This window comes from Fukomys damarensis, unplaced genomic scaffold, assembly GCF_012274545.1.
Source record: "Fukomys damarensis isolate Sample0158 unplaced genomic scaffold, DMR_v1.0_HiC HiC_scaffold_16, whole genome shotgun sequence".
Classification (NCBI taxonomy): domain Eukaryota; kingdom Metazoa; phylum Chordata; class Mammalia; order Rodentia; family Bathyergidae; genus Fukomys; species Fukomys damarensis.
In genome coordinates this window covers 36,171,550-36,194,240 of record NW_022900928.1, presented here as the reverse complement: position 1 = coordinate 36,194,240, position 22,691 = coordinate 36,171,550, and the positions used below count along the sequence as shown (strand labels likewise).

The window sequence follows — 22,691 nt, the reverse complement described above, 5'->3', positions numbered from 1 at the left end:
GACTCACTATCTGAGACTAGTCAATAAAACTGAACTTATTAAGGAAGTTTTGTTACTCTTACTTTCAAGATAGGTTTTCAAAGAGAAAGAGTAACTCCTTATAATTCAACCTAACACCTTCACAGTGGAGGGGGACATAGATAACTCTGTAGCTGCCAGAAGTCCCACTTTAGAAGAGGTTTTATCATTGCAATTTCCTTCTTCCTGAAAATGTCAGAAGAATGGGAAAGTGGAGACTGTTTAAGAGAGAGTAGTTTAGGAATGAACAGGACTGTGGCTTTAAAATCTGTCTGTAGGATAATACATAAGATCCTAATAAGATTACTGACATTTAGAAATGGGAAGAAAGGAGCTAAAGGTGTAGGGACGGTGGGATTGGTAGGGGAAGGGTAAAAAGGGAAAAGAAAAAAATGTGAGAGAATGAAAAGATGAAAATAAAGTGGTTGTAGATGGGGAGGGGAAGAGGGGGTGAAGGGAGGGCAGGGACAAGGAGAAAAAATGAGAATCAAGACTTGTCCTGTAGAGGTACAAGATCCCAACAATGAATGTAACTGTACTGTATCCCTAAAATGTACCAATAAACTCAATTAAAGCTGAAAAACAAAATCTGTCTGTAGGGCCAGGGATTTAGCTCAATGGTTCTGGTGCCTGCCTTGCAAGCATAAGGACCCAAGTTCAATCCCTGGTACCAAAAAATAAAATAAAGTCTGCCTATAGAGAGATCTTATCTCCAATAAGAATATGGGGCCAATGTCACAGGAGAATCTGTTTATTGGGTTTATTTGATTTGAGATCACTATTTTCCCCCATATGACGTACTGATAAAAGATTTAAAAATAAATTTTGCTGAGAGGAAAAGATGGCTGAATAGAAGATCACCTCTGAATAGGACTCACCTCTTTCTCTAAGAGAAGAACCAAAGTAATAGGTATAAAGCTACATTTTGAGGTGAGTGATGGTAGATTAGTAGAAATCAGCAAGAAAGAGACTGGAGCTTTGTAAGATTCTGAGACATGGGAAATTGGATAGCAAGACACACACCCTGGAAACTTCAACCCCAGCTCTTCTGTTGGGACAGCAGAGTGTTTTGCCTTTGAAAGAGTAAAAGTGAAAAAGAGTTACAGCAAACTTTGTAAAGGCTACTGCTAGCAATCCTAGCTACTGAAAAACTGTCACAATCCTCCCAGGATTCCAGCCCACTTAAGTAATGATTTCTGCACAATAGCCTTTCTTTGGAAGAGGATTTCACATAATCTCCCAGTGAACAACCAGGATGCTATAGCCTGGAACCAACTTGAAAAATGAGCTATTGTCTGAAATTAGACTGTTCTAGATCAGAAACCCTTTGGTTCCAGCTCTAGGATCCCAAAAGCATCCTATTGCACTGATTCAGTGGGTAGCACCTTGTAAACACAACAGCCCAGAAAAATAACTTTGAGCCAAGTGCAATGGTGTCTCAAGTGTGTTACCCTCATGAAACCAGGAAATCAGGAGCCTCCCCCTGACACCAGAGGCATAGTCAGTTCCAGGACTGATGGCAGTCACCAAAGTTATTCCAGCTACGCTTCACCCCTTTACCTTCAGGTACCTATTACTGACAGAGAAGGAAGATAACACCATGCATAGTTTTCTCAGCTGCCCTGGCCACAGGTTTGTGCTGAACCCTTAAGCAAATGTACTGTACCTCAACTGTCACCTTGCCCCTAGGCATGCAATGCTGAGGGGTGGGTGGCAAGAGCAATTCCGCCCAGCTTTGTTCACATCGCACTTCTGCTTGCTCTTGGGCAGAAATTAAAACTTAAGCAGTTGGAGGAAGAAAAGCCACTACTGTCATCCACACCTAGCTATGGTCTTGCTCCCAGGAAGTCACTATCACTGAAGCAGAAGAACAAAATACCACAGTTCCTGCTGCTTCGAGCCACTGCACCTTGTCTGAAAACACCCTGTTACCTAGATTGGCTGTGAGAGCCACAGGTACTGTGCTATGGTTTCCACCAGCACCTCCTCCTTTGCAGCATATGTGGCCTCACCACTCACTGGTAAAGAAAAGTGTTTGTGGTTCCTCACTACTGCTGAAGCCACCAGTGCCGGAGGCCCTTTCTACTAAAACAGCTGGCTCCAATAGTGCCTGAGGAACCCCCCACCCCTCAATGGGAGCTCCCACACCCACTGCTTTCTGTACTACACCTGTTTGAATTGTTAAGTACCCCACTCAGACATCTAACTCTACCATAGCACACACTGTGCACAAAGTCAATAACCATCGCCAAAGTGACTATAGAAGACTGCGTTATGGTGTCCAACTAGAAGCAAAGCCAACATGGGCAATAAATCAATACTGTCAGACCCTCTAAAGACATATACAGGAGAAAGCAGCTTACTACAAAAGCCACCTCAGAAAAGTGGCAGACATACCTGTTGCTCCAGATAAATCTCAATGTAGGAGAATAAGAAACATGAAAGATCAAGGCAATATGATACCTCCAAAAGAACACAGTAACTCTAGCAACAATTGCATAGAAACTAAAATGGATGTAATGTAAAAGAATGAGTATTAAAAAATACAGTGAGATCTAAGAGAATACAGATAAACAGTTAAATGAAATTAAGAAAATACAGCAAGTAAAAAAAAAAAAAAGAAAGAAAGAAAATACAGCATGTAAATGAGAGACTCAGAAAAAAAGAGATTTGGAAAAAGAACCAGACAAAAATTTTGGAAATGTAAAAGTCAAAAAATATGCTTGAAAGCCTCAATGACAAAGTAGATCAAATAGAAGAACATCTGAACTTGAGGGCAAGTCTTTTGAAATACCCCAAGCAAAAGAATGAAGAAACTATTCAAGATCTGTGGGGCTTATTAAATGTACAAATATCTGCATTTTTACAGTACCTGAAAGAAAGGGAAGAAAGTTAAGTATGTGGAAAACTATTCAAGTGAATTATAGTAACAACTCCAATTTTGGGAAAGATAAGGGAACCCATATATAGGAATCTTATAGAACCCAAAACAGATATGACCAAAAAAAAAAAAAAAAAACTTCACCACAGCATATTTATAAAGAAACTATTAAAGAGACAGAAAAAATTTCTATAGTCTATAAAACAAAAATGCCAAGTCACATTTAAAACCAGCCTCAGCCTAAACAGCAGATTTCTCTTCCTTTTTTTTTTTTTTTTGGTACCGGGGATCGAACTGGGGTCCTTACATTTGCAAGGCAGGTGCTAGAACCACGGAGCTAAATCTCCAGCCCTTGTTTTTTGGGGGTTTTTGTTTGTTTGTTTGTTTGTTTATTTGTTTGTTTGAGACAAGTTCTTACTATGTAGTTGAGACTGACCTGGAACTCACTATGTAGCCCAGGCTGGTCTTGAACTCACAGTAATCCTTCTGCCTCAGCTTCCCGAGTGCTGGAATTACAGGCGTGCACCACCACGCCCAGCCAGATTTCTCAGTAGAAACTTGCTAGTCCTTAAGGGAGCAGAATGACATATTCCAAATTCTGAAAGAAGATAACCACCAACCAAGACTGCTCTACCTAGCAAAGCTGTCCCTCAGAAATGAAGGAGAAATAAAGTCATTCCAAGACAAGCAATAAATGAGGGAAGTAATGATCACCAGACCAACCCGAAAAAAAAAGTTACTAAAGGACTCTTACATTCAGAAGTGTAATATCACTAACATTATGACAGTATAAATCACTCGAGAAGAATAGAAACATAAGAGAAAGACTCAAATCATGAAAGCACAATGGAACAAAGATTATTTAAAAAACTAAAAGAAAATCAACAAAACAAGTCCTTTTTTATTAATAACAACATTGAATATAAATACTACTAAATTCTCCAATTAAAATATGTAGTCTGGCTGAATGGATTTAAAGAGAAAAACTCATCAATATGCTGCCTACAAGAAACTAACTTCACCAGTGAATATACACATAGACCGAAAGTGAACAGACAGAAGGTGATATCCCACACAAAAGGAAATGTAGAACAAGCAAGAGCAGCTATTCCTGACAAAATAGACTTTAAGACAAAACTGAGAAGAAACAAATAAGGTTACTGTAATGATGACCAAAGAATCAATTCAACAAGAAGAAATGATCATTGTAAATATACATGCATCTAATATTGCAGAACCTAATTTTGTAAAATAAATAGTACTTAGACCTAAAGGGAGAATTAGACACCAATACAATAATAGTGAGGGATTTCAATACCCCACTTTCATCAACAGGCAGATCATCCAGACCCCCCAAAAAAAACTTAACAAAGAAACTTCAAAGTTAAACTATACTACAAATCAAAGAGACTTCATAATTACAGAGCATTCTACCCAATAGCTGCAGTATTCACATTCCTTTTATCGGCACATGGAACGTTCTCTAAAATAGATAATACACAAATCCCAAATTCAAAATAAGTAAAATCATATCCTATGTCTATTTTGATTACAATGTAAAAAAACAGTCAACAAAATAAATTTTAGAAACTACACAAATACATGGAGACATTTTGAATGGGAAAAGTTATAGGAGGGAAATTTTAAATATTCTCAAAATAAATGAAAATGAAAACACAACATAGCCAAATTTAAGGGATTCAGCAAAAGCAGTACAAGTGAAATTTACAGCAATAAGTTCCCACATCAAAAATGTAAAAAGATTGCAAATAAATAACCTAACTGTACATCTCAAGGACTTAGAAAAGCAAGAATAATCCAATGCCAATTAGCAGAGGGAAAGAAATAAAGATCAGAGCAGAAATAGAGTCTCTAGAAACAGACATTAAAACATACACACAATAGATCATACAAAGACTTGATTTTTTTGTTTTGTTTTTGTTACCAGAGATCAAACTCAAGACTTTGTGCTTGCAAGGCAGGCAGCAGAACCACTGAGCTAAATCCCTGGGCCTAGATTTGGGTTTTTTTATAAAATTTTTTTAAAAGGACAAACCTTTAAGCTCACCAGGAAAAAAAGAGGGGACCCAAATACATAATCAGAGATGAAAAAGGGGACATTACAACTGATACCATGGAAATACAAAGGATCATTAGAGACTATTATGAAAACTACATGCTAACAAATACGAAAATTCAGAAGATATGGACGTTTCCATGGCCTGTCACAGCTGAACCATGAACAAATAAAAATCCTGAATCAATAACAATGGTACTAAATCAATAATTAAACGTTTCCTAGCAAAGAAAAGCTCATGCCCATTTAACTGTACTGCTACATTATCAACCTCTTAAAGAATTAATATCAATCTTTCTCAGTCATAAAATTAAAAGGGAGAGAACTCCTCCAAATTTACTCTAGTCAATATTTGTTATAATTATCAAACCAGAGAAGGACACAACTAAAGAAAATTACAGAAAATCTTTGACAAACATAGATGCAGAAATTCTCAACAAAAATATTATCAAATCTGCTAAATGTAAGTTATACCCCTGTAGCTGTTTGACAGGATGAGGCAGGCTGAGGCAGGATGATCACTTGAGCCTACAAGTCAAAGATCAACCAGGGAGCACAAGGTCTTGAGATCTATCCCCAGTACTGCAAAATCAGGAATAAGACAAGGATATTCAACTCTCAGTGCTCTTATTCAATATAGTACCTTAAATTTTACACTGAGGAATTAGGCAATAAAAAGAAAAGCATTAAAACTGAGAAGAAAATAAGTCAAATTATTTCTCTTGTGTGTGACATAATTTTATAAATAGACAAATGTAAAGACTCCATCAATAGACTATTAAAACCAAAAAACAAATTTAGTAAAGTAGCAGGATAGAAAATCAATACACAGGGGCCGGGGATTTAGCTCAGTGGTTTCATTGCCTGCCTCACAAGCAGAAGGTCCTGAGTTCAGTCCCCAGTACCAAGAAAGAAAAAAAAAAAAAGAAAAGAAAAGAAAAAGAAAAAGAAAATCAATACCCAAAAATCAGTAGATTTTTTATGCACCTATAATAAAAGAAATGCCATTTGCAATAGCTACATAAAAAATAAAATACATAGGCACAAATTTAACTGAGGCAAGAAAAGAGCTCTCCAATGAAAGAATTTGTTAAAACATCCATACTACCAAGGTGGGGATTTAGCTCAGTGGCACCCACACCTGCCTGGCAAGCACAAGCTCCTGAGTTCAGTACCCCCCAAAAAAAAATCCATACTACCTAAAGCAATGCTATGTACTGGTGCTTCACGGTACTTCATAGACCTAGAAAAAATCATATGGAAACACAAAAGACTGCAAATAGCCTAAGTAGTCTTGAACAAAAAAGTAAATCTGAAGCCACTGTACCTAGTTTCCAGACATACTAGAGCCATATTAACTAACTAAAATGGCATGGCATTTGACATAAAACAGACCTTTGAACCATTCTTTCAGCATTAATCCCGTATTTTTCTTCTCTTTCTACCAGGGCAAACACTGTATACTTGATGTATCAGGAAATGCTATCAAGCGGTTACAAGTTGCCCAGCTCTATCCCATTGCCATCTTCATAAAACCCAAGTCTCTGGAACCTCTGATGTAAGTAAAGGGGACTGGAGTGCCTCTTCCAGCTCTCGCCTTTTTCCTTATTACACAGAAAACTGTCGATGGGTCTTTTGTCACAAATGCTTACAAATGGGAAATGCCATTGGTAATTTTTAAAATTCCATTTTTAAAAAATACAAATTTCTGAGCTGTTAGGGATATGTTATTCATTAAAATATCTTCACTGATGTTTATTGATTCTTATTATTTCACATTCTTGTTTTTAGGTTTGATTCTTTGTTTAGTGAGTAGCTTGGTTTGATATGAATTTTTTGTTTTATTGTGTAGTTTTGGGTTTTTGTTGGTTGTTTTGGGGTTTTTTGTTTTGTTTAAGTTTTGTTTTCCAAATAATGAGATCTTTGAATTACGTAAATCTCTTTAAACGGGTAGATTTTTTAGAGGGAGCAGACAACATTTTAATCTTTTTCCATTGGCATTTTACTTTGTCCTGTAATAGACTTCTGATAATTTTTAATTAAAATGTCATACACACACACACACACACACACACACACTGTTCCTTATAGACTTTTAGTGATGTGATAGTAAAACATCTGTAACTTAGACCAGTGATGGCGAACCTTTTAGAGCATTCAGTGATAACAAACAGCCTGCCATGGCACACGTGCCATAGATTCACCACAGCTGACTTAGACCTATAGCTGTATACCGTGAACATTTATAAACAGGAGGAAATTTTATGACTCATATTTTTCTATTTTTATTTTTCCTTCCTTCAACAGTCAGTAAACAAAGTGAGCAAATATTCATCATCTGACTGAAAAGTCATAAAGCTAACACCCACACAAAGTGAAACCACAGTAGGTAATGGTGGCAGAATAAAAAAGACACAAGCAGAGATTTGAAAATTGGTTGGGCTCAGTTTGGTTCTTCACCTGTGACCAGTTACCATAACTCTGGGCAAACTGCTTGACCTCCCTAAGATTTAGTGCCTTACCTCTACACTGGACATTAATAAATACCATAGAGAGCTGGTATACCAGTTAAACAACAAAGTCATGGATAAGAAGTTCTTCATAGAGTCGTCAGTAGAATAATATATAGTAGTTATTCTTACTATAAAAGATATGAAGTTATTCTGTTTTAAAGGACTGATATCATTTTACCATTATAAAATGCAAAACAGCACACTTTCCAAAAGAGTGACATAGGGAATACCAGTGTGCCTGTCGTGATAGACTTGCTCAATCAAATACTGCTGCCAGTCAAGCCTCAAGAGGGTACTGGCAGGGTCTAAAAGTGAGCCAGACAGTATATATTGGAAAACTGCGTTCGAGAAGAACCAAAGCAGGGGGAAATTATTTCATCTCAAAGGTAAAATGGAGATATCAGCTACCTGTTCTCTTCTGTTCTAGTATCTTCTGATAATGAAAAAGCACAGCCAACTGCAGTAGCTGGAAGGGCAGATTGAGAGAATTAAGTTAAACACTTATTTGTTCTCTGGGGAAATTGCCAAAGATATAAAAGCAGAATATATTCCCATAAATAAGTTTGTTTCTTCGTCCCTTTTACCAGGATGAGAAGATAAAATTGGGAGGTCACTGTTGTTACCTTTAAATTTAGGCATTAAATTATGCTGAAGTTAGGCATTAAACTGTACTGTAGAACTTTTCCCATGATTAGCATGTGAAAATATGTATTGATGATAAAGTAATACTTTAAGTATTATTGCCTCCAACAAAATATATTAAATTTCTCCAATAAAGGAAATGGGCATTGCACAAAGTGAGTTAAGCAACCACACATTTCATTTTGTCAAGGATTTATAATCTGTAAAGGCTTAGCAAGACATTGTTTCAAAATAAAATTTAAAAGGGTCCAGTGGCAGAGCACTTGCTTCGCTTGTGTGAGGTGTTAGATTCAATCCACAGTAATAGTCCTAAAAAAGAGCACCTATTTTATATTTGCCCTTGATTTTATGCTTGTCTGAGGAGTCACCTGCGTAGCACAAATGAGCCACATGATACAAGTATTAGATATAACGCTAACATTATTAAGAAGAGTAGAAAAATGGCCTCTTGGGAACAGCGTCTGAAAGTCCTGTTTCAGAACAATGAGTCTTCACATTATAAACACATAATGGGATAAATGGCTTCCTAAGGAAGGAGTACCCAGAGAGCAACAGCACTGGCACATTGGGTCCAGTAGGATGTTGGGAGTCAGTCCCAACTGATTGCTCAGTAGAGGAGGGCCTACTTCTAACACAACTCTCGGATGACTTAATAGTTTTACTTTCAGACACTGACACAGCTACTTACCACCAAGGAAAAATTAAACATTCTGAAGGCTGAACTGCACACAGAGGACAGTGAATCTGATGTAATGTTCTACAGCTATATCCACAGGTCTCAAGGGCAGCAATGACTGCGGTCAGACCAGTGTGATCTCATTACTAATGCTGCATGTTTACGGTTCACTCTTTTCTGAGGCTTTTTCTTCAGGACCAGAGTTGGCACGAACTGCCCATCCCCCAGGAAGAAGTGAATGTGAGCTGGAACAAAAGCACGGCAGCTGTCACATTTACACACTGATATATCATCACACACATTATTTCTCAAGTGCAGTGTCCACATCAAAGCCCCGAGCATATTAGCACATACATAGCTGATTCTTCAGAGAAGCATAAAGTCAAGGGCATGCATGACAGAGATGTAGGGGAGGTTGTTTTTGAGGTTTTGCTTTTGTTTTTATTGGTACTAGACATTGAACCCGGGAACTCATACATGATAGCTAGGCACATGCTTTACCACTGAGCTACAAACCCAAAACCCACCCCCTTTTTTAAATTTTATTTGGAGACAAGGTCTTGCCAAGTTGCCATACCGGCCTCCAACTTGCCATCTTCCTGCCTCAGCCTCCTGATGAACTGGGATTATGAGTACATATCACTAACTTGCACTAGAAAATGGGTTGACTAATACCAGGAATTCTAAACTTCAATCTTTGGCTGTGTGGCCTACAAGGCAGTGATGCTTTCAGAAATTCTGCATGTACCTATGAGGCATTGTGATGGGCCAACCAAAAATATCTGCATTTGGCTGGACGTCAACACCTAGAGGTAATGGGAGAATAAAGCTACCATTGGTTGATAATCAGTAAACTGGGTCTTAGAATTAGACAATTGTCAGGCCAGGGATTTAGCTCAATGGCACTGTGCCTGCCTCACAAGCACAAGGTCCTGAGTTTGATCCCAGATGCCCAAAAAAGAATTAGAGAATTGTCCATTTCTCTCTGACCTTGCTATGCCCTTGAGACTAGGTTAAGTTTAAGTAATCTTACAGTGATTAAACATTTATACACAGTTGGTAAAACAATTGTTGACAAATAGAAAATGACAGATACTCCTAGGCATAATTCCTTTATAGCTCATTCTATCGTAATAAACAAAGCAGGCATTAGAGTTTATTTTGTTCTGTTTTTAATTGACACATAGTGATTATACCTAGCATGGGGTATCAAATGGAATCTTGTCACACTAAGAGTATGTAATGATCGGATCGGAGTAACTGGTACACCTATCACTTTCTGCATATATCATTTCTCTCTGTTAGAAACAGTCAAACTTCACTGTATACACTATTTTATAATATTCAATTAATTGTTGCCATGCCATCCATAATCCTTCCACTGTGCTTTAAAACATTAGAAGTAATTCTTTCTGTCCAACTGCACCCTTGTGCCTATCCATACTAGAAAATATTTTATGTCAAGCTCCTTTATCCTGGCTCACTATTAGACTAAGTTACTTCATTATCGTCTACTTGAAAATATTTTGGTACTGGCACATTCGTTCCATTCTATGTCCATTTTAACTCAGTTTTCCATCAGCAGATCTTTCACTTCTCATTTGGTTACAGACAGAAGCAGTTCAGGGCGCTTGTTGCAGGAGGCATGCCTCCACACTTGCAAAAGTTAAATAGCAAGAGCTGCAGAATGCCTCCGTGGCCTGAGAGATACTAACACACCTTCACTAATTTCGGTAAAACATTTTCTGGAAAATGTACATAGAGGATAAACTGTATCCCTTGAGGAAGATGAAGGTGGCAAGAAATCAGGGCTTTCTACAAGGTCAGCACTTGAGAACAGCCAAGTCTTGTCTCTCGGATGTGATGAGGCCCAGTGCACTAAGATATACTTAGTTCTGTCCTTCTTCCTGCCTCTGACCATCTCTGGAATATTTCCTTCAATTCTAAGTCCCACACTTAAGACAGGATATAAAGTATGCTAGAATAAAATCCCATGAAGGGTATGCAGGAGAGTTTGAATTTAGAAAGCATGTCCTGTGAGAGAATAAAAGAAGTAGGACCATTTATGGTGAAAGAGTGGAAGCCCCAAGGGACCAATGAGCCCTTTATGTCCCTCCAGGGACAGGTGAGCAAACGCCCTCCAGCCTGCGCTGGAGGAAGCGTAGCCCTACTCCAGGGCACTGCAGGGGATAGAAGAGGAACCACACCAGAACAGTGAATCCTAAGGAGATAGATTCTGCTTCGGTCCAATGGGGCCCTTGAGAAAGTGAGCTCCTTGGCAGGGAGCCCTGCTAACCGTAACTGGTCCGATAAAGACTAGGAAGCTATAGATAAGATTAAACTATTCTTCCTTTGGATTCTTTTTTTTTTTCAGCTTTAATTGAGTTTATTGGTACATTTTAGGGATACAGTACAGTTACATTCATTGTTGGGATCATGTACCTCTACATGACAAATCTTGATTCTCATTTTTTCCCCTTACCTCTGCCCTCCCTTCACCCCTTCCTCCCCTCCCCATCTACAAACACTTTATTTTCATCTTTTCATTCTCTCACATTTTTTTCTTTTCCCTTTTTACTCTTCCCCTACCCATCCCACCTTCCCTACACCTTTAGCTCCTTTCTTCCCATTTCTAAATGTCAGTAATCTTATCAGAATCTTATGCATTGTTGCATCTTCCTTTGGATTCTGTTTTGGCATGCATTTTCATTTTTAAAGATTTGGTATGCTCCCTTGTGTTCTAAAACCAAAACCCTCATTTTCCCAGGGAGATGAATAAGCGTCTAACAGAGGAACAAGCCAAGAAAACTTATGATAGAGCAATTAAGCTAGAGCAAGAATTTGGAGAATATTTTACAGGTAAGTTCCCCTGACCCTGGTATAATGATGAAGGTGATAGACTGTCTGATATTTGGCATAGAGAGGGCTCCCGGCCTGGTAAAATCTCACTGTTGAGAACCTCTAACATTTGTCTTATGCATCTGCTCTCTGCCTCACCTATTTGATTCAGAGCTCTGGGTTCTCTTTCTCCTCTGCGTTGAGATACAGACAGATCCCAGGTTCCCTTTGACCCTACCAAAAACCATGAGTGGCAGATGCCCTGAATTATCTCCTGCTATTAAAGAGATTTTAGGCATTGCTCTCATTAAAGTACCTCCCTAATAGCAACAGAAACCTTGAAAAGCAACTGTTAGGGCTCAAAATGGCAGTTCCAGAGCAGGTGGTCTCAAGCAGCAGTCTCAAGGCCTAGACAAACTTGACTCTGTCTTCCGCTCAGTAGTGCTTGCACCACACACACTCTCCCTCTGTTTTAATTAATCCTGTGAGAAGTCTCAATGCAAAACCTTTTATTTTCTTTTTTAAATGTTTCTTGGGAAACATGAAGATTGGGAATGAAACAATAATTTCTCTTTTTTGGATATCCTGATCTCTCTATTCCTATATGCTTTCGTGGAACACTGATTAAACCCAGACATTAACCAAACTTTGTGGTATTTGCCTTAAAACTGATTTTTACTGCTTTAAAAATGAGAACTTTTCCTAATTACCTGGAATCAAATTAAATATTTTATTTTTTATCTTACTCAAAATATGGAAAATGTCAATGGCATGGCACTTTGTAAACATTTTTAAATGGCTAATAATAGAAATTCTAATAATAACTAAACCATAAGTCATGGTTCATCTTAAAAGAAGATCCAGGTAGGAAAATCAAAACAATGTACATCCTGACCAGTGATTTATATTCAGGAGTAAAATATTATAATTGGTATAGTCTGAGGACAGTTTCTGAAGACCTAAACAATGTTTCAATAGCAATTTATTTCTAAGGTTTAGAGTTATGAATGGTACTGATATAATCTGGAGCTCTACCTACAACATAGCTTTTATACAATAGAGATAATGTACTTAAATGTACTCCAAGTGCCGTGGTGTATTAGGTAAGTCACAATTTAGCAGTTTATGTTTCCACTTATATGTTCCTTACAAGTAGTAGCCATCAGGTATTCTCAGTATAAATAGCTCTATGTGATAAAATCTCAATTTACCAGATTAGTTAGAGTATAAATGGGATGATTTCCTCTTAACAGTCATGAGGGTTGGAGGTATTAAAGTTTCCTCCAAAACCCTTATTTCCTCCGTTAAAATTATCTAAACTTCTGTGTCTGCCAAAGAATAAGGAAAGCATAGAGACTCTAAGGACAGCTCTCTATGAAACAGGGAGCTCACAACCTGAAAATTAATCAGTGCTTTGTGCCTGGCTCAAAATAGTTGTGAAATAAATGAATTATGCAATATCTACAACTGCAAACATATGTACAAAGTACAAAGACTGTGATACATTTATTACTGATCTAGGACATGCACTGGAAGCATTTTTTTGCTTGTTTTGTTTTAATCGTTGATGCGACCTTGCTTATGTGACTTTTTTGCCTTTTCTTACTAATGAAAAATGACATTAAGCTTCCAAATGAGTTGTCTGTTGCTGATATGAGTACTGACTGTTCTTCACCAGCCAGGTAACGAGTCCTGTCTCTGGGTTTGTTTGCTTTTGTTACAGCTATTGTCCAAGGAGACACCTTAGAAGATATATATAACCAATGCAAGCTTGTTATTGAAGAGCAATCTGGGCCTTTCATCTGGATTCCCTCAAAGGAAAAGTTATAATTTAGCTACCGCACCTCTGACAACGACAGACGAGCGTTTAGAAGAACAAAATATATATAATATACTACTTGGAGGCTTTTATGTTTTTGTTGCATTTATGTTTTTGCAGTCAATGTGAATTCCTATGAATGTACAACACAAACTGTGTGAAGCCATGAAGGAAACGGAGGGGCCACAGGGTGGGACAGAAAAGACATTGCAGTATGCAGGAAGGCTACGATTTGCTGAAAGTTCCAGGTGTAGGGATGAACCTCAGATGGGCTTTCTGCCTAAGACATGGGCAACCTCCTCACCCCAGCAGATGTCCAGAGCTGATTTAGCTGCTGAGCTCTCTGTGTTTTTTGCTTTAAAGAAAAGTTGCCAGCACTCGAACCTCACCAACCTTCCCATTACCCACATCTATAATTGGTACACTTTGAATTTTATAACTATGCACATCCTTTGATTTCTTAACAAGCAAAGCAAACAAAGAAGGAAAAAAAAGGAGTCCTTTTGGAGACGACATACTGTCAGGAAGGATATTTGTGTAGTTGCATTGACTGGCATCTGCAAAACAAGCATTTCATAAAATTCTCAAGTGTATGGAGGTTAACCTTACTGAGAGGAGGGAATTCTGCCTGGGGTTAGCTTTATGATTGTTGATTGTCTATTTTGCCATTTATAAACTGAATGAAGGCACTAAAGATGAGAATAATTTATACAATAAAAATATATTAAATGTATAGAAATGAATTTCTATAGGTTAAAAAAGTTTTGTGAAATATTTTGTAAAGAATAATTAATTGAAAGACAATGTGTGCACTATCAGCAGAGGATCAAATTCAAGAACTGAAAAAGTTGCACTCTCCTTTTGTTGCCAATGATCCATTAGCAGCATCTAAGTTCCTTCCAAGTCTGACAAAGGCTTCTCCCTCACTTACCTCCCATGATCTCCCTTGCGTACTAGCAACACACTCTTAGAGAGCACGTCCCTTAATGAGTTGCCCTCATGGATATTTTTGGAAGACATTTGGTTAATGCAGTTTTAAACTGATGGCTCTTTAGACACAAATTCTTGCAAATGACCTAAAGGAAATTTTGTTTTTTTCTCTAATTAACCTTGCCCTACCGTGCAAACAGTTTGATACCTTTGTTCCTAGTAATTTGCATACAATTCTTAAAGGATCATTTAGTATTCTGGCCAGCTATGAGTAAGTAGAATCATTCTGTTTTTGTTCCACAGAGTAGAGAATTTTGTAATAGCCAGAGTTGGTACTAGAGTCATGGGAGATCTGTCCCAAGATGTACTATATCTTTGAGGAAGAGAGAGAGAAAAGTATCTAGTTGGGGGTGAGGGGTGCAGACTTCTTGTTTCAGTCTATAGAGCAAAAACCATAAAGAAAGACAATTTAGGACTTTGAGCTTGACCAATGGAATTGCCTTCCTCAAGGCTGCACCTGGACCAAGTTTATTTTTTAACAATTATAAAGGTGATTCAAAAAAGAAACCTCCCAACGCCTATAAACTGAAATAGAAGAGTTAGTTTCCCACTTTAGAGCTGATAGTGACATCAGCATTGGTTTTGCCCATGATGTTAAAGAGAGACTTTTCAGTGATATTAATAACCACTCAATTCTGGGTTTTATGATGCCCAGATTAAGCCCCATCGCCTTATTTCTGGGGTACACCAAGACCTGGCAGGGATTCTGCCACACTGTGCAGCAAACCAGCATGTAGGCTGGAGTAAGAGAACAAAAGACACAGCCATCAGAGTGATGGGGCTACTTCACAGTGAGAACACTGGAGCTCAAAAATCAGTCTCTTTCCAAAAACAAGGGTTGTTCATCTTACACTACCATTGTCTGCAGTCACCAAAACAAACACAGAAATGCAAAATTATGTATCTACCTATAGTCTTGAGGCTGCCTTTACCATGCCAATGGAAGGGCTAGCAGTGCATTTTCCCTCTGATGAAAGCTAAATTTCCAGAGTCCGTAGAATGCTCAAAATGTTAAAGATGTGTCCATATCTGCAGCTCGCCAGTTTCAGGTCAAGGCCAACTTTCGTCAGTATTGCTCCCAGAAGTTTTCTGCCACCAGAATGCCATTCCTGATCCCAGCTCTATTTTTAGGCCACCATGATAACTTCTTTGGTTTCTCAACAGAGCATGCAACCGTTTATTTAGAGGACTGTCATTAATGAGTAGACATTTTCTCGGGTCGTGTGATGTGCTTTCCATTTAATAGTATTGCCGTGGCTAAGTACAATCAAATTGAACTACCAACCCTTGGTTTTGTAGTAATATACTTATTTATTTTCCTAGTGTAGATGCTTTCAGATTAGAATTGGCATTTGCACTAATTTTTTATGTAGATTTATATAAATATATATACATATATATTTGCTTGAAGAATCACCAAGCAAATTGGTGAGAGGGTCTTTTCCTATAGAATATACACCTCCATTTGTTGTGTTGTCTTGCGCTTCCCAATGTTGAGGTCTCCGTGGCTCCAGTGAGCTGGTGTATTTTACAGTAAATATGATGACCTGTACGGAAAAGGCATGAAAGTTACCCAGATTATATCTGGTGCCAATGTACTTGGAGCCTGGGGCCAGACTGGTGCTAACACTGCAAACTTTGTCCGGAGCTCTCTCCAATCTGAAGACTTGCTGGGGGCGCAATGTCACCTTCACATGCTGGGCCCTTTCAGAAAAGTGCCAGATCGTGTCACTGGTGCTATTTTTCATGCTCTGGTACAATGTGTAGCACCATGGGGGTCACAGCTTTACCAAAATCAAAATCCAACTTGCCAGCCAATTGCTGGGGTTTGTTTTTTGTTTTTGTTTTTGTTTTTGTTTTCTTCTTGCTCTCCTCCCACAGGATTTGTCAGCCATTTCTTTGCAGGCCTTTTCTTCCAGCCCCAAATTCTTGGGTTGGCTATTACGCTTGGCAAGTCCATCTTTACAAAGCTGCTCTCAGGTGCCTCTGTGAGTTGTCTGACATCCTACGGCCAGCCCTTTAGGACCCTGGGCCAGAGGAAAAATATCTCTCCACACCTCTGGGATTTCACCTTTTATTTTTCCTTGTTCTTTTCCATTGCTTTCCTTTCACTTGTGTCTCATTCCATCTGTCTTTTTTGTCCCCCTCTCTTTTTATCTTATCTGAGTTGATCTTGCCCCATAATCCTTCTTTACACCCTCCCCTTTCGCTCTTTGTCTGTCTTTCCTTTAGTGTCAGTCTCTTGTTGCTGTTTTCTTCTCCTTTCCTGTCCTATCCTATCCTCTCTTCCCCCATATCTGACTATCTCCTACATATCCAACTCCTTAATTTCTTTTTCTCTGTGTGTGTGTGTGTGTGTGTGTGTGTGTGTGTGTGTCCTATAAAGGGCTCATGGCTAATTCAGACAGCATGTCCATACTCTGGACTAATGACTCAAAGATTTGGGGTCACCACTTTACCTACTCAGCCCAGAAAGCAAAGCTGAGCACAAGGCCCTGACCCGGACCAATTCCAGCAGCTCCCGGAGCCAGCCTGCACCGCTGCCTGGCAGCGAGGATGCATGTGCTGTGGCTCTGTTGGCACCTGGGCTCCTCTGCCTCAACTCTGGTCCTCCAGGAGCTCGCTCCCACTGTCACCCAAGGCTCTGAGGACACTTCCTTTCAACACAGGCAGACTCTGGCCCCAATAATGATTCTGACGTCAAACCTCTTCTCATTAAAGCCATGCCATCACCTTGGTTTGGAGAGAGAGATTTTTTTTTTTTCCTACTTACTTTTTTCCATTTTCATGTGAAGCCCCTCTGCTTTTTGGCTGGTGACTGCTCTGGTGAGATCGAATGGACTTGTTGGTGAAATGACATCTCTTCCTGTCTTGGTCCTGCCTAAAATTCCTACAAAATTATTTAAGTCAAGGACTCAGACCAGTGTTCCTAAATTTATTGTACTAATTTGACACTCTTAGGGGGGAAAAAGGAACAGTTCCCTAAAGCATGTGGAGTACCTCCTGTGACAACTGATTTGCCAGGAGACTCCCTCCAGAAGTCTGGATATACATTTTACTTATGTGTATGGGTGGTATATATGGTATGCATATCATGTATACACATATTTCATTAGGTGTGAATGAATGTGGTTGGAAACACACACCCTCGTTTGTAAATATCCTTCCTCACTGAAATCTGTGCTTCAGAAATCATTTCCTGTACAGCTGTGCAGTTTCTTGTAGCAGCTAAAGACAAGCTAAGACAGACAGATAATTCAAAGATTGGCTAAAAATAAAGTACAGTACTGTATCTCCCTATCAACTGAAGAAGACAGACAGCCAAGTGGGAAGGTCAACTCCCAATGGGATGGCAAACTTTTCTTCTCTCTTTTTTGAATTTGTGTTTCCTAAGTGTGTCTTAAATTCTGAGTGCACCCGATTGTACCTGTTAGATCCTTTTAATATGACAATTTTGTGCTTCTGACAGGATGTTTCTTCATCGAGCTGCAGTGCAGGAGGTAGGAGAGGCAATCGCTCCTTGCCTGGGCTAGAGTTTACAGAGACACTGCACAGCTTACACTCCTGTTAAGTGTAAATATTCAACACTTCCATTCCATTTGTGTAAAAAATAAAGCACACACGATTATAAAATCAAGATGTATATTTCATACTCAGTGTGTCTGTGAATATTTATTGCGTTTCCAAATGTCAGCAGTGGCCCCCATTGTAAAAATGCTTGATAGAGTGTTTATAAACATGTCATGGTTTATAAGATATAAATATTAAAACATTTTATACTTTATAGCAAATTATATTCTCCCAAAGTATAATCTGTCTTATTTCATAAAGAGTAGGACCACTTCCACTTTTATCAAATTTGTCTGACTTCAGAGCTTAAGTGCAGTTAAGTTAGGTTTGCTCTGAGAAATACTAGCATTGTTGAGAGGAACTGAAAGTGGTACTTTTGCATATTTTTAAATATTTGGTTACCATCTCATCTACTTTTAATCACAATTTTTACCAAAAGTTAACAATGTAATAAAAGATAGACTTTTAAAGACATATGTATGCAGAGAAAAGAAATTGCCCAGTGTTAAAAAATGTGAGATTACAAAAAATCCCACAAATAATGTTTTTTCTTATCTGATACCAAAAAAAAAGGCACAGTTGGAGGAGGCAGTGTCATTATATGTCTTTGTTCCCATTATCTATATTGGGACCACAACATATACCAGCTCCAAAGATCTGAACACATAAGAAATGTCAAGTTTGGGAATTTGGATCTGTCATCCCTAAATTCCTCAACATAAATGTCTGCTCTCTCATATACTTAGCACATGTGGAAAAGCTGGAGGACCAAAACAAAATCCTCCCAAGGAAGGACCGAGAAGTTGTCATCACAGCAATCGCTTTGAAATGTGCTTCATTATAACCAATGATACAACTGGATCAGCAGTTGGGAAGCTGGACTAGCTGGTCATACCATCCCAGCCACTGTGAGTCAATGGGAGTGATGGCTGAGGCTGTCCCTTGTTTTTGGCAGTGAACCAAGACCCTCAGTTTAAGACATTGACCAAGGCTGGAAGACCAATGCAGGCTGAAAATGTCAACAATTATACGATTTAACATTTACACATTTTCACCTGGTTTAATGTAACAGTAGTGCCACACAAAAGCCACATTTGCTTCAATAATGGGTGTGTTTATTCAGAGGAATTAAAAGACGAGAAGAGCTTTTGACTTTTCCCTGTGCCCTATTTCATTTCTGTGTAACTATTTTTAAATAGCTGTTCCAAAAGCTACAAACAACCACACACCTCTGAACCTAAAAGAATACAGCTATGAGCTATAGCACTGATGGAGAACCTATGGCATGTGTGCCTTAGTCGTTCGTTATCATTGAAAGCTTTAAAAGATTATCACTGATCTATGTAGTTTTTGTGTGACCAGATATCCCATGGAAGAACTGAAAAGCCCCACCAAGGCACAAAGCTAACCAACATTCATAGAGGGAGCAATCGGTTTTTTCTAAACACAACCAGGCCCCCTCTTTAAGATTTTCAGGAGAGGATGTTCTCAATGTATCAGGACTCCCAAGCCTCATAACCCCACTTTTGTTTCTCCATGACTCACTTCTTTCTTAGGGATATCTCTGAAGATACCACTGCAGTCTCCCTTCTAATGTTACAGCCAAAGTCTAGACCTTGTTTCTAATTCCCCTTTGCACAGTTGGGACAAAAGAATGGTTGGGCAAACTTCACTAAAGTCTGAGGATGGCAAAGGAAAATGCAAGAGAATCTGCTTTATGATATGAGCTCAGGGCCTAGCTCCTGGCAACCTGTCACGTGACAAAGCCCATCTCTCTCACATCACTCAGGAGGCCTCCAGCACTATTAAAGCAAACGTCAGAACTTCCACCCCACTTCCATGCCTGAGTAGTTGATACATCAGCTTCAGGTAAATTATGCCTGCTGCACTGCCTCTGTTCCCACATTCTAGAATACAAGCGGGAACACTCACTGTGGTTAACTTTGATGGTTCTGTCACTGTAAACATCAGAGGGCAAATGACTTGCAACATGCTTCACAACCCTAACTGACCCATCAATAGCATTTAACTGTTCTAAACTGCTCACTCAAACTATTTTTAGGACAGCGACTGAACTCTGGAAATTCACAAGAAACAGTGGGAACCCTAAATACCATGGAGGGTCAGAAAGGCAACCTAGAGAAAAAAAACAAAGTAAATTTCAACTTCAGCCCCAGGTTGGGGGAACTCCATACTGTTAAAACAAGGTGTACAAGAAAGTAATTACAATGCCCATTATAGCAGCAGACCTGCAGTCCTAACTTCAGGAGAAACCACAGCCCTCACAGGCTTTAAATCTAGCTGGGAGATGAGCTGGTCTAAGGGCTACTGCTTTACTCCAAAGCAGGAAATCATATTAAACCTCACCCAAGCTACTACAACAGCCACAACTAGGCACCATCCTGCCTTTGAGACTAACAGTTAGACGCCCAATGCTTCCAGAAGCCTCGGGCCCATGTACACCACACAGAGCAGAGGACAGCCCGGTCAGCATCCTGCAGTTTCAGGTCCAACAGCTGCCATAACCACAGTACAAGTTCCTTCACCAGGATCTTGGGATGATCTCCTCCCTAACCCACAACCCTGGGACTGAAGCTGCTAGTGCAAAAGTCTTGGCTGAGAAAGGTCTCAAAGCTCCAGAATTTTGGCTCTCAGTGCCTCAAAGTCTGTATCAGCTTCCTGACCCACAAGAACTTGAAAGATCTCCCTAGTCCACAACCCTAGTGGCAAAAAGCTCCTCCATCACCCAAGCCTGTTCCTTGAGACCATGAGGTCTCATCCAAATCCCAACACAAGTCTCAGCCCTGCTGGGATTAATTTCACGTGCACTAGGGACATTTATATCCACACCTTGCAGGTCCAGTACCACAAACACCAAGTCTATAAATCTTGGCATTATCCTTGCTCAACCTGTGGAACCTAGGAAACTCTCCACTCTTGGACTTAGGAATACAGTTTCTGGTGCCAAAGGCCCTGGTATCACTCATATATGTCGCTTGGGACCTGCAAAAGGTATCATCTGGGTCCCACAGCTTTAGTACAGTAGCTACCTGTTCTACAATCCCCAAAGTCACATACCTTTACACCTCTAGATTTCAGGAAGGTGCTCTTTGTGTTCTACAAGCTTGAGTCTACCATTACCAAGGCCACAGACCTCAACATCACCTGTGCACAACCTACAGGACCTAGAAAAGTCACCAACATATCCTGTGGTGCAATAACTTTAGGTACTCATACAACAGGTGCAGGTATCTCCTGCACTCACTTAGCATGTCGTAGGGACACTCCTTCATATCCTATAACTCAGGGATTCTAACTGCTGGCATTACAAGCACTAGTATCACCCACACTTGCCCTAAGGGACTTAGGCACACATGTACTTCACCGCAGAGGCAGTGGCAGCCATTACCACAAGGCCCAGTGCCATTAGTGCTTGATTCTCTGATAAAAGAGGAAGCCTATGTCATACAACTACCTCGTGAACCACAGAATCTAGACTACTGAAGCATGCACAGATACTGCTACCATCAATAAAAGCTGAAGAAATCACACTGGGGCAACACTTATGAGCTCACCTATATCCAAGGCCAAAGCACTTTTGCAACCAATTCCCTATATTTCATCTAAACAAAACTTCTGTTCCTATAAAAGCTATACCATAAAAATTAGAAGAGGCAGCATCAAAGCAAACATAGGGACAAAAGAAACATTAAAGGAAACATGACACTTCAAAATTCTCCACAAAAGGAAATCTATGAAAGGCTTCAATTTTTTTTTTTCAAAAAATAATGATCCTAAGGAAGTTCAGTGAGAAGCAAGAAAAAACAGAAAAACCATATGAAAAATGAGGAAAAAAATTGAGATATGAATGGAAACTTCAACCAAAAGAAATAATTTAAAAAGAAATAACCAAAACCTTGCACTAAAAATATCAGTGCAATAAAAATAAAATACAACTGAAATTTTCCACAAGACTAGATTAGTGATGACAAACATTTTAGAGACAAGTGTCCAAATTGTAACCCCAAATCCACTTATTTATTACAAAGTGCTGACCGTGCAATGAAACCTGAATACTGAGGCTTTAGTTTAGAAAAATAGCACATACATTCACATCTTTTTTCTTAAAGTAAACAGCATAACATGTATGCTATAGTGTTGCCACCACTCTGAACTAGGTCAAGCAGAAGAAAGAGTACCTAACGTTGAGGACAAGACTTTCAATTAACCCAGCTTAAAAAAAACTTATGAAGTAATTTAAAACAATAAAGAAAGCATACAAGATTCATGGGACACCACTACACAAATATTTTTTATTACAGGAATTACAAAGGAGAAGAAAAGTAGAAAACAAAATTCCAACAGCATATCTCACAGAATTAGAGAAAACAATCTAAAATTTATTGGGACCCAGAGGAGACTTAGAATAGCAAAGGCAACCCTGAGCAACAAAGGTAAGGCAGGGGACATCACAACCTGACTTGAAATTATACTACAAAGCTACTGTGACTGCGATCACCCGGCGAAAAGGAGAAGGAAAACAAAATTCCAACAGCATATCTCACAGAATTAGAGAAAACAATCTAAAATTTATTGGGACCCAGAGGAGACTTAGAATAGCAAAGGCAACCCTGAGCAACAAAGGTAAGGCAGGGGGCAGGGGACAT

At 39.1% G+C, this 22,691-nt stretch overlaps 1 protein-coding gene across 1 annotated transcript in view; it reads left to right on the top strand.

Moving 5' to 3' along the window:
• Dlg2 (discs large MAGUK scaffold protein 2) overlaps window positions 1-15,203 on the top strand; it is a 1,815,033-nt gene extending 1,799,830 nt beyond the window's left edge. The window contains exons 22-24 of the mRNA XM_033763940.1: window positions 6,425-6,534; window positions 11,575-11,666; window positions 13,369-15,203. Of these exons, the coding sequence (XP_033619831.1) occupies window positions 6,425-6,534; window positions 11,575-11,666; window positions 13,369-13,475 (309 nt within the window). The 3' untranslated portion in view covers window positions 13,476-15,203. The remainder of the gene's footprint in view (window positions 1-6,424; window positions 6,535-11,574; window positions 11,667-13,368) is intronic.
• Window positions 15,204-22,691: the final 7,488 nt, after the last annotated feature.